Raw genomic sequence first — 22,979 nt, forward strand, 5'->3', positions numbered from 1 at the left:
TAAGAATTAAGATAATGAAGTTAGACAAAACAAGATAACATTCCTGGCACGGTGCTGGGCTCTTAGTTAACATGCAGAAAATGTTTGTTCCCTTTCTTCTCTTGACCATCTCAATCGTGAGAATGACACATTTGTTAGAATTAGGAGGGACAAACTTTCATTTCCCATACCACATGATCAAGGACACAACTGGCTTTTAGTGGTAATGAGATTACCTGTTAATAAAGATATGAAATTAACTCAGGGTAGATAACCAGTTCTTACTGGTTTCATTTCTCAGAGCCCACCTGCAGATGCATTGCACCCATTACCAGAACCAGAATCCCTGGAGGACTGGGCATACTGGGACTTCAACTCAGCCCAAAGCTCCAGCAACCCCATGACCCCTCAATTTAAGAATATTGCTCTAGGATTTCAGGGCATCTTAAAATCATTACAGTGATCTCTAAACAGAAATGTGAAAGGGCACAACAAAACTGAAACAGTATCTTAGTTCCATAATTTTGTCAGCAATTTTCACTTGGAGCTGAAAGGAGCCTGCTACTTGGATGAATACCTTGGCCCCTGATCCTATGAGATATCATAGGACCCACACCTGGTGTATAGAGATCCAATGGCCTTACATAAGTGGGCTGAGCACAGAGTGCCAGCATCTCCTGAAACATCCAAGGTAGTTGGCATGCTCTTCACTAAATATAAAATGCCCATGAGTGCTGCTCAGCGCTACAGCATACCAACATACCAGGCACTGGTTCTACACTCTCGGGGTCCAGGGGCAGACCATTTTGCTTAAAATACAAGCTAATAAAGTTGTATACTACCCTCAAAATCTATCCCCTAGGATACTTTTAGTCTTCTTGTGACAACCCCATCTTTATCACTTCAAGGTTACTGTTGAATATTAATTGAACCTAGCCTACTCTATATCACCCCTCTCTGGGAGTAGTTGCACAATGAAATTGGCTCCTAGGGCTCATGACGCCCCAGTGGACAGCCCCATCCCTAGGCCTTTCTCATACCAATGCTGATAACTCTAACCTTTAAAATAGTCCAATGTAACAAGGGTAGTATCTGGCATTGTTTGGCTTTTCTACAGTGGTAAACCCCCCAAGTAGAGTTAAGCAATTTTATGAGTTTATTCATGTGAAAACTTAAATTGCAACATCAGAGAAAAGACACCTTTAATTATGTGTTTGTTCAGCTACCCAAAAAGACTTGAAGTTGGGGGTGCCTGGGTGGCTCAGTCAGTTAACTGTCTGCCTTCGGCTCAGGTCATGATCCCAGAGTCCTGGGATCAAGCCCTGCATCGGGCTCCCTGCTCAGCAGGTAGCCTGCTTCTTCCTCTCCCTCTGCCCACTTGTCTGCCTACTTGTGATCTCTCTCTCTCTCTGTCAAATAAATAAAATCTTTAAAAAAAAAAAAAGACTTGAGGTTGAAAACAGACTGCTCAGAGAAGTACTCATCTTGTGAAAATTAGATGAATCTTCTGTGATATCCTTAGGTTACGGTCAGAGATGTCTCTTGAAATACCAAAGAGATCAAGATTATAAAATAAAGTTGCAGGACTGCTTTATGGAGAAGGCATTTTGATACTAGGAGTTGGAAATTAAATCTTTCTCTTCTTTCCATGTACATTAGTAAGTCTAGGGCTCAAAAAGGTTGTTTGCTTTTTTCTCCTCCCAATTAGCTTTTTGTTTATTTGCTTGTTTTAGATTTAAACAAACTTCTTAAGTAGTTTTAGATTTACAGAAAAGTTACAAAATAGGACAGAGAGTTCCCATATACCCTACATCCTTTTCCCCCTATTGTTAATACCTTACATTATCACGGTACATTTGTCACAATGAGTGAATCCATATTGATGCATCATTATTAATTAAACTCTATTCAGATTTCATTAATTTTCTCCTAATGTCCTTCTCTTCCTGGATGTGAAAATGAGCTTTTTAATCTCTCCTAAATTTATTCATGGGAGAACCTAAGAGAGAAGACTCAAGAGAGTTCAAGCTTAAAAGAACTCAGTTATAACTTGGTGGTTTTTCACAATCTATGTGCTTTTTCTCTTTCTAGCTACGTTACAAAGAAACATTTCAAAAGACCAAAGGAAAATACCACACTGTGAAGGATGCTCTGGACATTGTTTATCATCGTAAAGTCACAGATGACATTAGTAAAGTATGTCCCTAGATATTTCTACTTTGTTGGGCTTAATAACCTACCATCTTTTTTTTTTTTTTTAAGTATTCTCCCTTTCTTAAAACTCTCTAGAGAAATGTAGACTTTTTTACATTAAAGTTGGGTAAGACTTATAGCTGTCTTTGTGTTTTTATCACAGGTGAAATACAAGGAGAACTACATGAGTCAGTTGGGAATCTGGTTGTCCATTCCTGATCGCCCAGAGCATTTCCACCATCGGGCAGTTACTGATGCAGTCAGTGATGTGAGTCTCAAAACTTTCTGTTTTTACATATGAATTCATATTCCCATGTGACTTATAAAATCAAACACTGCATAAAAACTGATGAAACAGTCAGATTTTAGATCTTCTATATGGATGTTTAAATCCTAAAACTCACTGCTACATAACTGAGCTTTAACTTGAGAAAGAGAAAGATATATTCAAATTTATAAACTTAATTTTTCTTCTAAATGTATGATATCATATTACAGGACTGGAAGTAATATACTTCATCTAGGAAATAGACTAGTTTTGATCATTTGAAGAGACAACTTCATGAAGCAATGAAGACACATAACAATGCTCACTTTAGAAATTTCAGCTCTCTGTATGAAAATATAGCTGCTGAGCTAATATACTTTCTAGGAAAATATGCCTGTTAAATTTGAATTGCTTTAATTGGTATTAAAAATTAAAATTTCCATATATAATACAACAATACACCATAAAATAAGCAGAAATCAGTATTACTGGAAACTTGAATAATTGTTTTAATACTTTAGTATTATTTATACTTCAGCAGTCAGAGCTTCTATTTGTTGTACTTGTATTGATCTTAGCCTACTACTATTTGGAGATAGGTTCTTAAAATTCTTTGATGATATTCTTCTCCCAGGTAAAATATAAAGAAGATTTGACCTGGCTTAAGGGCATTGGGTGCTATGCCTATGATACCCCTGACTTCACTCTGGCTGAAAAGAACAAGACTCTCTACAGCAAGGTATGTCTACTCAAGGATAAGAACCACCTGCATTTAACATATTCCAGTGCCCACAGAGAGAATCAGTACTGAAGAAATAGCTTTTCATATGTCTCTCTCTATCCTTGCTTCTAGACCCTGTAGTTGGAGTACATACTGAATGGTTCACTCTATTTAGAAAGTTTCTTAGTACTGACCTCACTGACTATAGTCATCATTTATTTATATCATTTATTTGAATTTGATGAAAAGTCATTTTGGTATAACTCCTCATGGTTCTTCCAGAATTTCCTTCCTGTTATTATGTCTCTGGGTGACTTACTTTGTTAGAGTTGATATTGTAGCAAATACAAAGTGGGATTAATCCACAAACTTGATGTGTGACTTGAGGTAAATAACTTTGTTCTTATGGCCTCATTTTCCTATTTACAAAATAAAGTAGCTGGGTTAGCTTCCCTTGAGTTCCAAAGTAGGAGTCAACAAATTTTTCTGAAAAGTGCCAGATAGTAAATATTTTAGACTTTGTGGACCACATTCATTCTGTCACATAGTCTTTTTACACTCCCCTAAAATTGTTAAAAAACATTCTTAGTTCATGGGGTCATTTCAAAACAGCTGGTGGTTTAGATGTTAGCTCACCTCTGCATTAAAATATTACGATTATCTAATTAATTACTGGAAAATTATTTCAAAGTAATGGATTAAAAATGCCTTCAAGTTCACATAGAATAAAATAAAATAATAACCCTTATAATATATAGAAACAAAGAAGGAACTGATTTGTGTTTTCGCCTAATATGGAAGATAGATCAAGTTGATATCTGTTCAATAAAGTATGTGTTGTGGGACTAGTTTTCAGGTATCCATGTGGGTATACATTTCATTGCCTTAGGAGGCAAAGTGTTCAGTAATTACTTGTTGGCTTCCATGAATAAATTAGCTCAATTGTGTGAAAGAATAAATGACATGTCTCATTCTTAAGGTAATCACAGCCTGCTATCAAGTAACCATGTTCTGTTTTCTCTAGTATAAGTATAAAGAGGTATTTGAAAGGACGAAGTCAGATTTCAAGTATGTTGCAGATTGTCCAATCAATAAGCATTTCAAGTATGCAACTCAGTTGATGAATGAGGTATGTATGACTTGATCCAGTTAAGCCTATTCAGTTCCCTTAAGAAGTCTATAGAGTTATTTGATTAAAACCCAATACATAAAATGACAGGAAGGTCAATTTAAATGTTGATTCAAGATAAAGATTTGGAAAGGCTCTTATAAGGTCACCATCTGATGGGCTCTACCAAAAGCAGAGTGAAGAGTCTGTCCAGTGAATAACCAAGTGAAGGGACCGTCCAGAGTGGTGTGAGGGCCCCACCACCATCATTGCCTCTGTTTGCACTAGCATAGGGCAGCACAGCCCTTTGGGTGACAAGAGGGAGGAGGTCAAGGATTTTGTTGACTATCAACTGAACTCCCTTAAACATGATAGTGTGTAGAGTTGGGCGACCCAGAAGCTCAAGGTTAATTTGGCATACCTTACCAGGGCACAGAAATGGCAGTGGTTGGAAGAGCCACCCCTAAGGGGATAGTTGTGATTCATGCATTCAGATGTATTGCCGCTGTTACTCATACATTGGTGCAGAGAAGTATCCAGTTGCACCCAAAATATTCCTTTATAGTCTACCCAATCTTTCCTGGAACTGCTGTTGCAATAATTTAAATTCAGCTTAAAATGGCCGAAATTAGCAAGCTATGAATTAACTTACGTTTGGATGGTTTTATATTTAATTTCCCATCTTTGGATTTTCCATGGATTTATGTAAATCAAAAAACAATGTTAGAAAATTAAAATGTATCTAAAAATAAAAATATGGCCAATGGTATGTTTTTTGCAATATATGATTTTTGGGGGGGTTGTTATTTTTAAATTTGATTTAGTTCATTTTCAGTAGATTTCCATGCAGGATGACTGAAGAATTACAGTCAGAAGCTTCCTAGGAAGACAGTCTTGATAAATTTTGTTACTGTTTTTATAATTTGGAAAGGATTTCCAGGGTCTCTTTTATAATCAAATTTACTACCATGAGAAGACTGGTAGGATTTGCCCATGAATATACTTTTTGATTCTCACAGCCTTAGATAGTAAACCTGTAGCTCATCAGTACCTTATTTACAATGCCATAAAACCTAACATTGCTAATGGCATCGTATTTAAAGATGGAAGATGTTTTAAGCACAAGGTAGTCCAGTTTTGGTGTCATCAATCAGATCTATCCCAAGCGCTAGCCTTCTCCAGGTGATCTTCAATTGACTCTCTTTACCTCCATGTTATTACTATTCTGGATGCTTTGGAAGCCCGCCTCTAGAAATGACCTATTTCTGGCTCTCTGGAGTGTTTATCTTGGGACATTTCTGTGTAGTCTTGAAGTTGTACTCTTGCTATAATTTGATATGATGTTTGAGCAGAAAAAATACAGAGCTGATTATGAGCAGCGGAAAGATAAATACCACCTGGTAGTCGATGAGCCTAGACATCTGCTGGCTAAGATCGCAGGCGACCAGATCAGTCAGGTATTGTGATGGGGGCTGGCTGGACAGCCCTGGCAGGACTGTGCTCCAGATTTTTCATGAGATGTCGTTCCGTCTGCTGCAAGGATGTCATAGGTTCTGCCTATGATATTGGGATGTTCTGTTTCAAAGTATCTGTCTAGCCACCCAAAGAGCCCATGAGCTCTTTGAGTGTGCCAGTCCATGCTCTGTGTCCTCACATGTGCTGTGGTGAAGATAAAAAGAAAAATCGGTCCTCCCACCCTTTATTCCTCTGGAGGATCTAATTGTGAACTGCAAATTGAGTCACAAAAGTGAAAACAAAGGCACAAATTAATGGAAGGAAAGAAGACAGAACTCCTTAGTGTATTTTTCTACTCAATGATGTCTTCTTTCCTGTAAGGCGGTGTTAGGGGACTAGCTCTATTATTCCCCATTCACAAGGATTATGGATGCTCAACTGCAAGTATTGCAGTCATTCTGCTTTGCACTATAATGTATTTAGTGTCTTCACCCACATGTATATTTGAGTACATAAAGTGTGTGCGCCTACATCTCTTCACTCAGAAGTGATTGGGATATAGAGCCGTGTTCTCTTCTGTCTTCCTAAATCTCTTCTGTGCTTTACTGCTCTTTGCATGAACAGAGAAAATATAAATCTAGTGCCAAGATGCTTCTGAAACAAGGATGTAATGAAATTCTGCGTCCAGATATGTTGACTGCCCTCTACAACACACACATGTGGAGCCAGGTAATGTCTGATTCGATGTGAAGAAGAGATTGAGAAGACTTGAGGGCGTTCACTTTTATGCTTTCCTTGATTTCCTTCCCCTGCTCCCTGCCCAGACTGGTTTCACGCGATAAAGCTGCATAAGTATTCATTCCTTATAAATGACCTCTGCCTGTGGCCATGTGTGACCGTGCAACAGCCATCATCCGTACGTCATCTAGTAACTCCTAGTAAGAGTAACTGAGTAGAGTTACTTACCTAGTAGAGTAACTGAGACTTTATTTCCAAATTGGTATTACATTGATTTCAATTTTTTTAATATTTGCCTCAAAGAAATGGATTCCTTAGGGATTGAGGATCTTAAGTAGATTCAATGGCATCTAAGATATCTGAATAATGTTTTTATCTAATATCTGTTCAGTGATCACTACAAGTGTACCATTTGGGAGAGATGAGAGTCACGGTGCAGCTCCTTGAATATTGTACATATTTATGGCCCCTCTTGAGTCTGATGCTAATTTGCTAGGTTATTTCCAGCATATCTGCCCTCATACACACTGTTGGCAATGGTGCTGGTGACATTGTCCTTCTACAAGGTCGACTGAAGTTCACGCCACCACTTTTGCATCACATGCTGGAAGGTACATTTGAAGCAGCAAAAAAAAAAAAAAAAAAAAGTGATAATTTCTTTTTTTTAATGCCATTGTTCCCACATGAAAAAAGTTTTTAATCAATATTTTGTATTAGAAACTCATTTTCTTTAGTTTGACACCAAATCAACACGTGAAATGAGGGGGATGAGGTCTCCATAAGAACATCTTGTTTGCCTGAGCGTGTTCCTTTGTCCTAATATGATCATCAGATAATCATGCATGGCGTCTCGTGCTCTTTGTATCTACCGCTGTAAACAGCTTGTGTGCATGAAAAAAAACTCATGACTTGGAAATTACAAAAGTGAATGTCTTTTTAAAAATGATAAATACTTTATACTCATTTTTTATTTTATATCTGTTTCATCTTTGACATGGATACATACCTTAAGACATTATACATATTTGATGCAGCATATTGTAAGTGATTCGTTACCTGTCAGAGTCCAGAGAACAAGGATCCAGTCCTGACTCTGGGATTCATTCTATATGTGTCCCTTAGTTCAGTTTTTTTAACCACTCTGGGCCTGAGCTTCTAATGTCTAAAAATATGGAAAATGTCATTTATTATTATCATTTGCCCACTCCATTACACTATTGCTATCAAATACAGTTTTATATTAAACATTTCTGTTACGATTAAAAGAGAAAGTATGACACCATGCCCCACATTCCGCACATCTGTGGCTTATCTAATAATCCTACTATTTGCTGTGGGACTCTTTTGAGGACAATTAGCTTCCTTAAAGCCCTCTATTCTACTTCAAGTTAACTTGTTCTTCTCTTCTACAATTTAGATCAAGTACAGGAAAAATTATGAAAAATTAAAGGACAAATTTACCTCAATCGTGGACACTCCAGAACACCTGCGTACTACGAAAGTCAACAAACAAATTAGTGATGTAAGTGCAAGAAACACTGAATGGATTCTCAGACTCGGGGAGCATTTGCAAATGTGCAGGGACATTTTTGATTGTCACAATGTCTGGAAGATTCTGCTGTTTAGTGGGAGGGAGGCAGGGATGTCAAATGTCCTGCTATGCTCACAATTCTTCTTTTACAATAAAGAATTATGCCAACTAAATTGGCAATTTAGAGGCAATGGAGTTTTAGCAGAAAGCATGAAAGAGCCTGTTGATTTTATAGAATTCTCTTTCCTTTAGGTACACTCAAAAACACACAAAAAATTTGCATTTATATTATTTCCATTACATTATATTATAAACTGAGATGCACAATATTGTCTCCTTCTGCTTTTACTTCTCCTTCAGATACTTTATAAGTTGGAATACAACAAGGCCAAGCCCAGAGGCTACACGACAATCCACGACACACCCATGTTGCTGCATGTCCGAAAGGTCAAAGATGAAGTCAGTGATGTAAGTACCAGAATGTTTGCAGCCCTCTCATCTTGGGCTCTTTCTAACATGATATAATGAACTCTGGTCCAGTTATCTATTCCTGTGTAGCAATCACCCTAAAACTTAGTGGCTTGAAAACAAAATCACCTTTTTTTTGCTGGTGATTCTGCAAACTGACTGGGGAAACCTGAGCAGATCTTCTCTGCCATGTGCCATGAAAAATGTTAAATACATCCAGTGCATTGTTTATGAAGGCAGGAATGTATAAAACATTTTAAAAATATTTTTTCATATTTTTTATGTTAAAATAAGTTTCAGCACTTCAAACGTGAACATCACTTGTTCATAAACCTCTGTCAGATAGATCTTTTCTCTAAAGCAGCCCATTCCCTCTCACTGTAGAAAAATGAAGCATTTCTGTATCCATTCCTCCAAACTTTCTGATTATAACAATAACCAGAGATATTGATGAAAAATATGGACTTCTAGGCCTTTCCCCTAAAAATACTGATTTATTAGGTCCATGGCAAAGTGCAGACAACTGTGATTTGTATGATGAGACTATGGGGCTTTCTTAGAACAGTTTTACTTTCAGACTTAACCACATTAAAACCTAAAATCCTCGGGGCACCTGTGTGGCCAGTTGGTTGAGTGTCCGATTCTCGGTTTCAGCCAGGTCATGATCTCATGGGACGAGGGGTTGAGCCCCTCAGAGGGCTCCACATTCAGTGGGAAGTCTGCTAGAAGATTCTCTCCTTCTGCGCCTCCTTCTACTTTACCCCTCTCTCTCTCTCTCAAATAAATAAATAAATCTTAAAAAAAAACAAACAACTAATATACTCTGCAATAAGTAGTGAGAAGGCCCCGACGATGTCCCAGGGCCTGTATTTAAGAGTAGCAGAAGTGGGTGGAGCTAGAATTGCCAGGCCCAGGATGGGTTGGGTTAAGCCCACAGAAGCTAAGCCTTCCCCATCCCTCTCCCTTCCATCCAAACCCACACATGCCCCAACTTGCTAGATTCGGCTCTAGCAATGAGGGTAATGGATGGCATCCATCAATTCTTTCATTTGTCACATAGTTATTGGTACACCATCTTTGCCGTCAAGGGGTTTGTCTTAATGGAAGAATAGACAAATAAGCACATAATTACAACATGATATGAGAACAGCCAGAACTGTGAGGGCACAGACGGAGGGCAAGACCAACACCATCGGGGTGAGCTAGTGGGGGAAAGTTTCTCTTCCATCAGCAGTTTTCAAGATGTTCTGAATTCAGTGTTTTCTGAGTTGGGGAAGGAAAAACACACATGGCCCTTTCAGCCAAGCTCAGGGGACATAAATCCTATGGTGCCACTGGTGACCATACTCAGTTCCGGGGAGCTAGTTTTAAGATCTGAGATTTTTTTCTTCACAAAAGGTTTATTCTGTCTTAAGAAGCATTATGTACTATAGTCATGGTTTTAATTCCTTGCTTTTTTAATGCTTGGTAGGCCACAATATAAATTAACCTTGTCTCACTGTGTTTCCTCCCACAGCTGAAATACAAAGAAGTTTATCAAAGAAATAAGTCCAACTGCACCATTGTGCCAGACTCTGTTCATATCAAAGCAGCCAAGGATGCCTACAAAGTCAACACCAATGTAAGTTCTAGAAACTTTCCCAAGGCTAATGGGGGATTAACTTCTGCGGGACACGTGATCTCCTTTTACATCTCTTCAGGTGATAGAGTGCTAATGAGTCTGGATCAGGAGCCGCAGCAGCATGACTGCTGATGCTGAAATCTAAGTGCGGCCTTTGTTCTCACAGAGGAGAGTGGGAAAGAGCCAGGGTGACAAACCCCATGCCACAGGTGTTACACCCACTCAGGCTCCCTTCCCTGCCAGGTGGCTGAGAAACAGGAGACTTAATTCTGGAATGAAGTTTCCATGTTGGAAAGTGTCTCAGCATCTTTCCTTCCCTCCACCCTCATATCTTCCTCTTGCCCTGCTCTAGAATCTGCTTCTTCTGGAAAACACACGCACACGCATGCATGCATGCAAGCACATTTTAGTCACTTGAGGCTGTCAGAAGTTAGCCTATGTCTTTCTCCGGCTCAGATCTCCCTGCGGACTCTTTTAGTGTGTGTGTGTGTGTGTGTGTGTGTATGTGTGTGTGTGTGGTGGGACATCTTAAAGCCTCAACCACGGAAATATTTTTGTGCATTTTGATGAGTATTAACTTTTAAAAAATATATAAATGGTTACATAATGAAACCATTATAATCCAACGAATGTCCACTAGTGCCAGAGAGAACATATATTACTCAGGGTCAGCAAATACCCTGAGGGGCAGGCAGGTAGCTTACAGGTGTCCTGAGTATGGATTGAGGGCTGGGTAGGTAGCAGGATGGGTTTGTGAAAAAGCAAATGCAGTAAAATGTACAATGTAGAGTCTAGGCAGTGGATGTACGGGTATTCTCTAGGATTCTTGCAGTTTTGCTGTATGTTTGAAAAATTTAACAATAATGGGTGGAAACCCATGGCATCAAAAGCAAACCTCATGAAAAACTCCTCAAAAGTATGCAGAGTTGATTATATGCAAATTATACCTTGACAAAACAGAGAAAGAGTGAGGAAAGAAATGTGCCTGCTATTGAGGGCTCTTCCAAGGACACAAATTAAGCTATGTGTGGTCCTGTGCCTCAGATTTGGCCCCAGGCAGCCAACTGGCCAGCTTGGGGGAAGGTCTAGCAAGTGTGCGAGCCTCTCTGGAGCCAGTCTGCCGGTTTGAGTCCCAGCTCCATCATTTCCGTCATTTCTGTCATTTCCATCATTTACGTGCTGCCTCCCCTTGGGCAGTTTGTTTAACCCTCTGGTTGGTTCCTCAGCTGTCAATTTCATGCAGCTGTTGCAAAGATTAAATGAGGTAGTAGTTATGAAGCATTGAGAAAAGTGCCTGGCATGAAATAAATACTGTAAGTTTAATCATTTAAGAAAGATTAAGCCTGAGGTCAGCTAGAAATTAAAAGCCCTTGACTCCGAAGATGATAAAGCTGCACTGACAGAGTTAAAGGGACTGTAGAATTATTTCACCTGGAGGCCTATACAATTTTTAGCCCCTATTTTGAGACCAAACGGTCCCACGAGATGACTTCTTCGGTGGCTGACTAGTGGCATAAATTGTACAGAAATGTTAATTGGGGCTCTCGTTTGCATCAAGAACCATGATTTGTTGTATGTCGAGAAGCACGATGGGTCCCTCTGTGCCATGCGTGGTTATGAATTCAGCCCACTGAACTAAATGACCTATTTTCGTCTTGTTACAAACAGCTGGACTACAAGAAGCAGTATGAAGCCAACAAAGCCCACTGGAGGTGGACCCCCGACCGACCGGACTTCATCCAGGCGGCCAAGTCATCCCTGCAGCAGAGCGATGTGAGAGGGGACAGTCGGGCTCTCTGACATGCCTGAGAAGCATGCATAATTACTCATAATAACCACTGTTGCGGGTGTCAGCCTAGCTCACTCGAGATCCCAGAAGGTTGGGAGGTGGTGTGAGGGGTGGGAGGCAAGCGCAGGAAGCAGACCTGCCTTGGAGCCTCGTCTCCCACAGCTGGGCACCGGCACTAGGGTGCAGAGTCCTGGGTGAGGCTGGGGAGGAACTGGGGGTGAGCAGGCAGGGAGGGCTTGGTCCCGGCCTCAGGGCTAGAGAGGGGGACCCTAGCATGCAGTGAGGGGCCAGGAAGCCTCTGCCTCCATTCTGGTGGCAAGTCCTCATAGTACCCTTAAAACGAGGATTCCTTACAGATTACAGTAAATGCCGGCTTCTTCCTCTGCCTTTCTTCTGTTTCAGTTTGAGTATAAGCTGGACCGAGAGTTCCTCAAAGGTTGCAAGCTTTCTGTCACTGATGATAAAGACATGGTGCTAGCCCTGAAGAATTCTTTAATAGAAAGTGACGTAAGTATCTAGTGCCTTCTGTGACACCTAACCTGGCTCAGGGCCGTCCTCTGCAGCACAGTCCCCAGCGACACCAGGGAAGGACGGAGGAGGCTGCTGGTGTAGGAGCTCAGGCACGGGTCCTGAAATATGACCCTGTTCCCAGTGAATGCCAGTGACATGGCAGAGCAGGGTGACAGGCGGGGGAAGCTATAAAATCCAGGTGACCATTCTTGATATATACTGCACCACAAGATCATTCACGCAGCGAGAACTGAAGTTCTGGCTGGATTCTATGCGGAAACGTTCATTTTTGTGTGATCATATTCTTCCTATGTTTCCTCATCTGTAAAGGAGAAATAATAATGCCTCCCAGGGTTCCGGAGCGGGTCAAATGACATGTTTGAAAGTCCTTTGAACTAAGGCTAGGTGTATAAAGATTCATCATGAGATCCATTTTGATCATTATTAAAGCCTCAACTTGCAAGAGAGAAAGAAAATCTCTTGGATATTTCCCAAGATTTCCCAACATCAAACCTTTTATTGAGTTTAACGTTGTTACTGTGTCAGTGATTCTGTTTTCCCACCTCTATCTAGTGATTCGGGGACTGCATAAATATATACCGGATACCCAGAGGAGCTAAAGAAATATTTTTTTCACCCCCGCAGCTGAAATACAAAGAGAAACATGTCAAGGAAAGAGGAACCTGCCATGCTGTGCCTGACACTCCTCAGATCCTCCTGGCAAAGACTGTCAGCAATCTGGTGTCTGAGGTAACCCTCCAGCAACATATGCTCTGCTTCTGTCTTGGGCTAATGCCCCAGGTAGACACTCTAACAAGCTCTCTGTGGATTCCCTCAGAACAAGTACAAGGACTACGTCAAGAAGCACTTGGCCCAGGGCTCATACACAACACTGCCAGAGACCAGGGACACCATCCATGTCAAGGAAGTGACCAAGAATGTCAGTGATGTAAGTGACCAGCCCCAGGACTCTTGGTAGCAGCAACACCACTTGACCTTAGGATCCAGGGAAATCTGGGGCGAGCTGCCTTTTTGCTTATAACTGCTTTCCTGTACATTGCTTCACCCTTACCATCATCAATGCCTGTGTGTGAATTTTCAATTCCGCTTTAAAGGAGGACTCCATATTTATTAAGCTTCCTATTATGGCAACTATGGCAAATAGGCATTTTGCCACAGGACATGTTATCTGCGATATAAGATGTCAGGAACCTAGCGTTAATAAAAGGGGGAAGCATTGCTGATTAAGAATGGCCTCTCCCATCATTAAACTGCTGAACAATTTTAGAGAAGTAAAATCACTGCTTTTTATCTGCCCAATTTGTCCTTATCAATAATGCTTTAATAATCTCGCTATTCTATTTTTATGAGCCCTATATGGTTCCATATGTTTTTGAAAGCTGGAGTTTAATTTGCTTGTAGTCAGTTCTCCCAGGATTGCCATGTGTTTCAAGTGTTGGGTTCCAGGACAGAAATGACAAGGAAGAGCTAGACTATGGATCAGAGATCCAGGTTCCAGACTGATGCCAGAATGGGGAGCCATGGATTTTCCTGGAGATCTCACAGTTCTTCAAGTAAATCAGTTCTTTTCCCCGATTCCTCTGCTCACATAAGTAATTCTGGCTCTGTTTAGACAAATTACAAAAAGAAGTTCGTCAAGGAGAAAGGGAAATCCAACTATTCCATCATGCTGGAGCCCCCGGAGGTGAAGCATGCTATGGAAGTGGCCAAGAAGCAGAGTAATGTAAGTTCCCCCTGTCCACACTCTCAGGGGGCCCGTTGAGCCAGTGGATCCCAAACTGGTGCCTATTGGTGCAAATTGGGCTGGTTTCATTGAGTGGTATTCCTAATTTCCCTGTCTGGTAGTTTAAAAAAGAGGGTAATTAAAAAAATCAGTTTGGGGGCACCTGGGTGGCTCAGTCGTTAAACGTCTGCCTTCAGTTCGGGTCATGATCCCAGGGTCCTGGGATCGAGCCCCGCATCGGGCTCCCTGCTTGGTGGGAGGCCTGCTTCTCCCTCTCCCACTCCCCCTGCTTGTGTTCCCTCTCTCACTGTGTCTCTCTCTGTCAAATACATAAAATAAAATCAGTTTGGTATTAATAAAACGGTTGCTTGTGCTTGATGAGGACTTTTTCAAAGACAGCATATCTCCCATGTGAGTAAACATTTTTTTCTCTCCAAATAAAGGTCGCATACAAAAAAGATGCCAAAGAAAACCTGCATTACACCACGGTGGCTGATCGGCCAGACATCAAGAAGGCCACTCAGGCGGCCAAACAGGCCAGTGAGGTAAGCATGTGGTGAAAATGTACCTGCTCCCCAGAGGTCACAGCCACCAAGTAGTACAAGGCACCCACCTCTTAGAATGTATTGCCCATTTTGGTTTTCTTTGATTCAGGTGGAGTACAGAGCCAAGCACCGCAAGGAAGGCAGCCATGGGTTAAGCATGCTTGGTCGCCCAGACATTGAAATGGCCAAGAAGGCAGCCAGGCTGAGCAGCCAGGTAATACAGACGGGCGAGTGGCATCTCTCATGTGAAAAACCTTGCAGGAAGATGTGATTCCCAGCATGGAAATGCAGGAGTAGCAACAAAAGAGATCCTGGGTCTTTGATAGCGCTGCTGAGCTTTGAAAAGTTAGATCGTAAAAGTCTGCCAAGGACCTTGTCTCTTGTTTCTAATATCTCCAGGCCTTTCTCATTCTCTACTTTTCCATTTATGGGTATATGTCTAGATGTTTGTGTGCTTAACAGTCTTCATGGAACAAAAACATCAACTTGTGAGGTCCTACGGGCACCTCTCCTCAGGTAGTGAGATTATATCCCAAGGGTGGCATTCATACTTGAGTCACCTGTGGGAATTTAATAGGCAAGAGTCATGAAATTCAAACTTCTAGAACCCAACCAGATGCAGTCACCTTTATTCTTCCATTCAGCATCTACATAGTGTATGACTGGGCTGAGAACTAGAGGGGTGAACAGATGTCCTCAGTCTTTATGTCCATAGATAAATAATTATAGTTTGGGGTGATACATAACAAGGTATATCCAGGGTGCTGAGAAGAAATGCCTCATTCTGTTGAATTTTCCTGTAAATCATCTTCTTTAGCTATTTTACCTAGGCATGAAAACTCTCTTCCTTTCATTCAATTAAACCACCTTTATTGAGCAAGTCTATTTATCTTCCTACTCCAAGTGGCATGTTCCAGAGGGAGGGCATGGGCGTGCACAGAAGTAAATCCTTCAGCAAAGTTCTATAGCATTCTACACAGAATGCTATAGAAGTCAACAGAAAAGAGTGTAATTTGGTCAGTCCCCTGACCGAGGTTAAGAAAATAGATGAGAAAAAGGGAAAGAGATGTCAGTTTGCTGGTGTCAGTCCTACATCCCTGATGAGTACATTAGTTTTCTTCAAATCCCCATCACGGAGGCGTCGTAAGATGCAGCCCTGTGCCTTTGCCCTCTCCTTTGGCCTTTGAGGTATTCTACCCAAGTATCAGCCAGACAGCAAAGTCAGGATGGGGGAGGCCCCCACATCAGTAAGACCCTGTGGGCCTGGGGCCACACTGAGAAGCTATAAACCCTGAGGCGAGCCTTCCACAGGGAGTAAACCCAGACTCCTTGTCCACATCTGAGGTTTCACGCAGGATTAGAAATGCGAGCCTTTCAATTTTCAAAAACATCAAAGTCTTCAAAATTTCAACATCAAAATCATTTCTTTGTTTTTACCTTGATGATGGCACGACCTTGGAAATTTAAAAAACGGCTTAAAATTTGGAACAGCTATTAGTAGAGTAAGCTGGTATTTATGCTTATTTTTTAACTTGAAGTTAGTCCTTTGCATTTTTTTTTACTTTTATGTATCCTAAAAGTATACTTAATCTTATTTTTGTCGTTATTGTAAAATATCTCACTTCTTTCTTCTAGCCTAAAATCATATTGAGGGTCTTGCCCCCCCCCACACTCTGTTCTTTTTTTACTCAGAAATGCCATTTTTTGCCAAGTTTGAAAAAATCAAAATGATATAGCCAAAGTACTATTTTAAAATTACAATAAATTCTCCTAATTAACAGATTCCTATGTCTCACTCTTCTGGACCATTTACAACCCCTTTGAACTCCTTACAGTAGACCTAAAATGCTTTTGGTTTTGGTGGTTCCTAGGGTCAGAAGCCTCCACTAGATCACTGGATCACTGAATGTAGCCTGAAGCCTTTAGCCTTTTTCCACTTACTTTTGTTTTGCATTAAAAAGAGGTGATTATCTTTCCTACTTCTGGATAATATAAAAATGAGTGAGGCAAATACTATAGCACTCAGTCTTACCCTTGACTGCCTGTTGCCCCAACATAACATTGGTTGTGCTCTTCTTTACTCTTAAAAGCATCCTAGTGTGGATAATAAGTTATATGATCACTTTATGTATAACCTATTCTTTTGTATTTATATTTCCTCCATTTCTTAGTTTTCAAATTAATTGATGTTCAGAAATAATTTGGAATTTTGCGTTTGTTGTTAGGTTAAATACCGAGAAAATTTTGACAAAGAGAAGGGCAAAACACCGAAATTCAATCCAAAAGACAGCCAGCTTTACAAAGTCATGAAAGATGCTAACAATCTCGCAAGTGAGGTATGTTTTTTTTTTAATTGTGGCAAAATATATAACGTGAAATTTGCCATTTTAGCTATTTTTAAACATACAATTGAGGGGCACCGGGCTGGCTCAGAAGAGCATACGACTCTTGATCTCAGCATGATAAGTTTGAGCCCCACGGGTATAGAGATTGTTTAAATAAATAAGTAAATGAAATGTACAGTTGAGTGGCATTGATTATGTTCACAATGTTGTCCAGCTACCACCATTATTTCCATTGCCCCAAACAGAAATTGTACAACCATTAAGCCATAACTCCATTCCTCTCTCCCCCTAGCCTCTGGTAACCTCTATACTCTATTTTCTGTCCCTATGAATTTGCCTACTAGAGAATCTTATATAAGTGGGATCATACAATATTTGTCCCTTTTTTTGGTCTGGCTTACTTAGCATCATGTTTTCAAGGTTCATCCATGTTGTAGCATTTGTCAGAACTGCATTTCTTCTTATGACTAAATCATATCCCATTGTGTGTATACACCACATTTTACTTCTCCGTTCATCTGTTGATGAACACTTGAGTTGTTTCCACTTTTTAGCCCCTCTGAATGAGGCGTGTAGATTTCCATCACCAGCTCCAGAATTTGTTTCCAGATGGGATGTCTTACCATGGCTTCCATTAGTACTGTCTTCCAGTTCCTATTTATGTGATTTTGTTCTTCCCCCTTCATATGCAGGTTAAATATAAAGCTGACCTGAAGAAACTTCACAAGCCTGTGACTGATATGAAGGAGTCTCTGATAATGAATCATGTGCTGAATACAAGCCACCTTGCCAGTTCTGTAAGCTCATTCATTTGCTATAGAAACAGCATGTTTCACCCGTTCGCAGCGGAAATCCTTTGCTGAACTCACATACATCTCCTTCTCTGCTTCCGGGACACTAGATTTATTAGAAAGCTCTTCTGTGTGAATGCATCCTTCCAAATTACATTAGTCTATCAACTCTCCTCGGATTTTGACACCTCTCAGAATGTAAAAAAGCTTTTATTCTTAGGATATTTAAACTTTTTATTTTCCAATTAACTAAGCCCTTCCCTCCTTCTAAGGACACAGAATCATGGTTTGGAGTAATTTCTTTCACTTTTCCAGCCTCCTTTGAATATGCCATATAACCTAAGTGTTGGCCATCCTGTATCACCTGGGCAGTACTGGATGTGGATCTTCCTCCTTTGACACATTTGCGTAACCCCCCACTGAGTGTTTGCTGCTCTTAGTTTGGTCTTGACAATGCTGCTGTGTAAATATCTAACCTAAAAAGGAAAAATAGAAATGCTGAGCAGCTTTTCCAACCATGTGCCTTTTTGTCATCTTCCCCTCAGTACCAGTACAAGAAGACCTATGAGAAGAGTAAAGGCCATTACCACACAATACCTGATAATCTGGAGCAGCTTCATCTAAAGGAGGCCACAGAGTTACAGAGTATAGTAAGTCAATCCAGACTTTTTTTCCTGCAGCTCGTTCAGCTACAATGTCAAAAACGTTCATGAATTCCCCCTCAGAATGGTAGTTATAGTTTTAGTAACCATTGCTGGAGGAAACTGTCCAAAGATATAGGGGAGCTTGAATTTAGCAGCATTTTGAAACAAAATTTTATGCTATGAAATAACAGCATCAACACGTATTGGAGAAATAGTGTCTATACATGCAATGTGTGTTATTCAGATCACTGACAGGCTGGAAGCATAAAGATTATGTTACAAGGGGGACAATCCCCTTACAATAACTCCATGTTATTGTCATGTGCCCTCATGAGTCTGCACCCCCACTTAGGAAACCTTGCAATGATGATAGCCTTTGGAGGATTTTGAGCAGAAAAGTAACGCAATTAGATCTACCATTGAAGTATCTGTAAGTATTTAAGGAATTGAAAATTTGTAAAATAATTAAGATTCTCCAAAGAAAGGACTCAGAGAAGGAGTTTGCTATCACATGACTTCCTATGTCACAAATCCAGAATTATTTAGGTCCCCTGTTGGGCATTAACCAAGAGGGCTAAATTACTAGAAGTGTCTTTGTGTCATCTGTGAAGCAGCCCGTGCCCCCAGGTTTCTATTTTCAGCAAGATTGCTGAGATTGAGCATTGCCATGAAGATGCTGTGTGAACAGGGCTTCTGCCTCTCTGACTTTCCATTTCTGAGTATCTGTGGGCTGCCCCTACTCTTAGTCGCATGTCCACATCCTCCATTGGATTGGAACATTGTATATGTAATGATGACGATGTTGTATTTGTAAAATAGCACTGGGGCTCTTTTGAGAACATCAGATTTCTTAGTCAGTCGACATGTAAACTCTTTCTCATTTTTGTATGAATTTATATTGGCTGCACTGAATATGTGACCAATTGTGACCTAGATCCAGTTCTTGACATATAAAGAAAGTTGTGTGTGTTATCTCTTGAATCGAGACCCCAGGTTTCTGATAAAATTCTTCATGAAACAAAAACTGGAGATACTTCTCAGAAACATTGACAGATGCTGTGGTTACAGTGTTCACCTCTAGGCCTATCTGATCTTGGACGACCTTCTCTGATGGGGGATGTTCCCCATGCATTTCCTTGCCTCAGCCTTTCTCTCAGCTGATTCTTCTGCAGTGATTCTTTTGTCTTCTTGAATTGAACACAAATCCTAACTCTGCATTGCCAACAGTAAGGGTGTTTTCTCTCAGGCAACAACAAAAAGGTGCTAGATCTGAAACATGAACCTGTTTTGAGTGACAATGAGATGCCATCCATGTCGACTAATGTATCAGTTAAAAAATACTATCCCTACACTGGTCTCTGTCTGGGAATTGACCAGAGGAGATCTATCTAATAAGGTTTTTCGTCACTAGGTGAAATACAAAGAAAAGTATGAAAAGGAACGAGGAAAGCCCATGTTGGACTTTGAAACACCAACGTACATCACTGCCAAAGAGTCTCAGCAGATGCAAAGTGGGGTAAGTCCTACAAAACATACCACACCACAAATGTGCCGTCAAGCTGTTAAAGACAAGCTCTGCCCACCCATGTACTCAGCCTGCTGTTATCCAAAAGTTGTAGGTGATGGAACTTTTTCACGTGTGGTCACTGAAATGTTTCCATCTCTGAAATCTTATGGTTCAGTTATGCTAAAGGCTCTAAATAGTAAATACTTAACCATATATGTTTTATTTCAACTCTTTTTCATAGCATTAGAATATAGCAAACTATTCTTAACTCTGAAAAATTATATTGAATGTAATATGAATTTTTCTTTGATAAATGCACAAAACCACCATTGGCTTTGGAATGCTCTTAATAGGAAGCCCCAGGCCAAACAAAAGAGTAATGATCAAGATGTTTACCAAAACATCAGATGTCAAGATGCCATATTTCCTATTTTAGAAATGTAAAAACAAGCATCTAAAAAAATTTGTTTTTTTCCTTTTTAACCAAAAGCAGAGAAGAATGAAATCTTATTTTGAATTTTAGGAAGTCTGTTTTCACTGGGAAACAGACTTATTTTGGGTTGCTTTTTACCTCTCCCCCATGGGGCATATCTCCAACCATAATGATAAATGGTTGTTAATAAAGTAGCACTCTGTGGAGCTTTCTGGTGTAAAGAAGGCCAAATAATCAAACGTTTAACATAACTTCATACAGCTGGTGAATTTGGGTAAAGGTCTATGGAAGTTCCTTGTACTAGTCTTACAACTTTTCTGTAAATTTAAAATTCTATCAAAATTAAAAATTATAAAAATGGAGTTAGAGCATTTACTCCAAGTCTCCCAATGAGACCGCCTAGTCCAGGGATTACAGAGGAGATGGGGGAGCTTGTGACTCAGTGGAGGACAAAATCTTAGGATTTCTCTGTGTCTCATTGTCTACCTTATCTATTCAGAGATTAAAAATAATGTCATGCTTATGAAAAAGGCCAAATTTGCATTTCGTGCCCTCAGGCTCTCCTTGCTCTGTGTTGTTACTTTCCCCTTTTAATTCAGAAGCAAGAAATCTTGTTCCCTCAGGAGAAATGACAATGGGTTCAGAGTCTTGGTGGCACACGTGTCCTTCCGCTGTCCTTCCCTGCTGTGAGGCAGACAGTGGGGTAGCCCCAGTTACAGTGCTGGACATATGAACGAGGAGCCCAACAAGGCTTCTCAAGTTCTGAGTCTCCTTGAGGCCATTTGTTGTAGACAAAATATTTCCAGAACAACCAGACACTCTTCAAATGTGTGACCGTTAGCTAAACTATGATCCAGTTAAGGGGTCATACATGGAAAGACAGGGTTGTGATTTTTTTTTTCTTCCTAGGTGTGAGAAATAAGTTGTAATAAAGATCCTTTTTTAAATTTGTGTTTCCTTCCTACTCACATTAGAAAGAATATAGGAGAGATTATGAAGAGTCCATTAAAGGCAGAAACCTGACGGGCCTGGAGGTCACGCCAGCTTTATTACATGTCAAATATGCAACCAAAATAGCCAGCGAGGTAGTGTCCACTTGGTCTTTGCTTTCGCTCTTGATCCCAATAATTGCACTAATGACACTCATCAGTGTGTTCCTTCTACCGTTTTCATCTCCATCTAACTTTTGCGGGTTTCAAGTTGGGTTCACATGTGTTTGGTATTACCACCTAATCTCTTACCCACGTTAATTCTTCTCATTTTTTACTTGAATACCTAATGAAATGTGCTAGTTTCTTATCTGATATTTAATATTAACTGATGAAGCTTATACCCTGCCTTTATCATATCTTTAATCACTGAGCTGTAACTACTTAAAATTGGAGGGTTTTTGTTTTGTTTTGTTTTGTTTTGGCCTTTGCTTGTTCGGTTTGGCTCTTCACCTAAGAGGAACGATCCAGGCTTTCTTGTCAGTGTTGTTGCTTTTATTTTGTGATATAGAAAGAATACAGGAAAGATCTAGAGGAAAGCATCCGTGGGAAGGGTCTCAGTGAAATGGAAGACACGCCTGACATGCTAAGAGCAAAGAACGCCACTCAAATTCTCAATGAGGTAGGCCCACAGCGTCTTCTCCCCCCTAGCGAAGTTACAACAAAAAAAAAGAAAGAGAGAGGTTTGAATTTCAAATTCCATATCCAACATGGTTATTAACTGTTAAATAAAATATATCTCAGTGCACCTGGGTGGCTCAGTCATTAAGCATCTGCCTTCGGCTCAGGTCATGATCCCAGGGTCCTGGGATCAAGCCCTGCATCGGGCTCCCTGCTCCGTGGGAAGCCTGCGTGTCTCTCTCCCACTCCACCTGCTTGTGTTCCCTCTCTCGCTGTGTCTCTCTCTGTCAAATAAATAAAATCTTTAAATATCTATATATATATCTATATCTCGATTTCTGATGAGTCGATACTGTAGTTTGCGTCCAGTGGCTGTCATAATCTGTTATTTATCTAATAGTATTTGATTTAACCATGATCCATTTGGTGTGCTCATTTAAATTAAAACATCACACTGGAGTGTTATGCACCTGAGTTCAGTGCTAGTTATGTAGCAAACCAGATTTAAATGCCCTTATTACTTTGATTTTCTAAGTAGAGAATGCTAAAAGTGTTCAGAAGGAAACCTTACATGTGGACACAAGTAGAACAGTTTCCTAAAACAGGTTTCTGTGGCCACCACTGCATCTGACCACAGGGAATAGCAAAGGTGAACACTAGCAACCGAATAGTGGTACAGTATGTGGATTTACAGTCACTCTGCGCATTGACTGCCTCGTCACAGAAGTTAGGTAACTCTTGTTTTAATGCTACGACAGAAAGAATATAAGAGAGACTTGGAGCTGGAAGTCAAAGGAAGAGGCCTGAATGCCATGGCCAATGAAACCCCCGACTTCATGAGGGCCAAGAATGCTACTGATATTGCCAGTCAGGTCAGTGCTACTATTCCATGTCAACCTTAAAAAAAAAAAAAAAAAGTGATTACAAGGACACAGTGTTGTCCTTTTGTTATCTTCCTTGGTTGATTAACAGTCCTATG

The 22,979-nt window shown here is 40.3% G+C and overlaps 1 protein-coding gene across 1 annotated transcript in view; it reads left to right on the forward strand.

Moving 5' to 3' along the window:
- NEB (nebulin) overlaps positions 1–22,979 on the forward strand; it is a 196,655-nt gene that overhangs the window by 149,838 nt on the left and 23,838 nt on the right. The window contains exons 123-144 of the mRNA XM_088021705.1: positions 2,071–2,175; positions 2,336–2,440; positions 3,075–3,179; positions 4,186–4,290; positions 5,622–5,726; positions 7,880–7,984; positions 8,354–8,461; positions 9,978–10,082; positions 11,751–11,855; positions 12,274–12,378; positions 13,027–13,131; positions 13,220–13,330; positions 14,015–14,125; positions 14,569–14,670; positions 14,780–14,884; positions 16,896–17,006; positions 17,708–17,812; positions 18,352–18,456; positions 19,862–19,966; positions 21,365–21,475; positions 21,891–22,001; positions 22,759–22,872. Coding sequence (XP_087877831.1) covers positions 2,071–2,175; positions 2,336–2,440; positions 3,075–3,179; positions 4,186–4,290; positions 5,622–5,726; positions 7,880–7,984; positions 8,354–8,461; positions 9,978–10,082; positions 11,751–11,855; positions 12,274–12,378; positions 13,027–13,131; positions 13,220–13,330; positions 14,015–14,125; positions 14,569–14,670; positions 14,780–14,884; positions 16,896–17,006; positions 17,708–17,812; positions 18,352–18,456; positions 19,862–19,966; positions 21,365–21,475; positions 21,891–22,001; positions 22,759–22,872 — 2,349 coding nt within the window. The remainder of the gene's footprint in view (positions 1–2,070; positions 2,176–2,335; positions 2,441–3,074; positions 3,180–4,185; positions 4,291–5,621; positions 5,727–7,879; positions 7,985–8,353; positions 8,462–9,977; positions 10,083–11,750; positions 11,856–12,273; positions 12,379–13,026; positions 13,132–13,219; positions 13,331–14,014; positions 14,126–14,568; positions 14,671–14,779; positions 14,885–16,895; positions 17,007–17,707; positions 17,813–18,351; positions 18,457–19,861; positions 19,967–21,364; positions 21,476–21,890; positions 22,002–22,758; positions 22,873–22,979) is intronic.

The sequence above is a fragment of the Eumetopias jubatus genome, unplaced genomic scaffold (assembly GCF_037043125.1).
Source record: "Eumetopias jubatus isolate StellerSeaLion01/CBP00866 unplaced genomic scaffold, mEumJub1_p1.0 scaffold_3, whole genome shotgun sequence".
Taxonomy (NCBI): domain Eukaryota; kingdom Metazoa; phylum Chordata; class Mammalia; order Carnivora; family Otariidae; genus Eumetopias; species Eumetopias jubatus.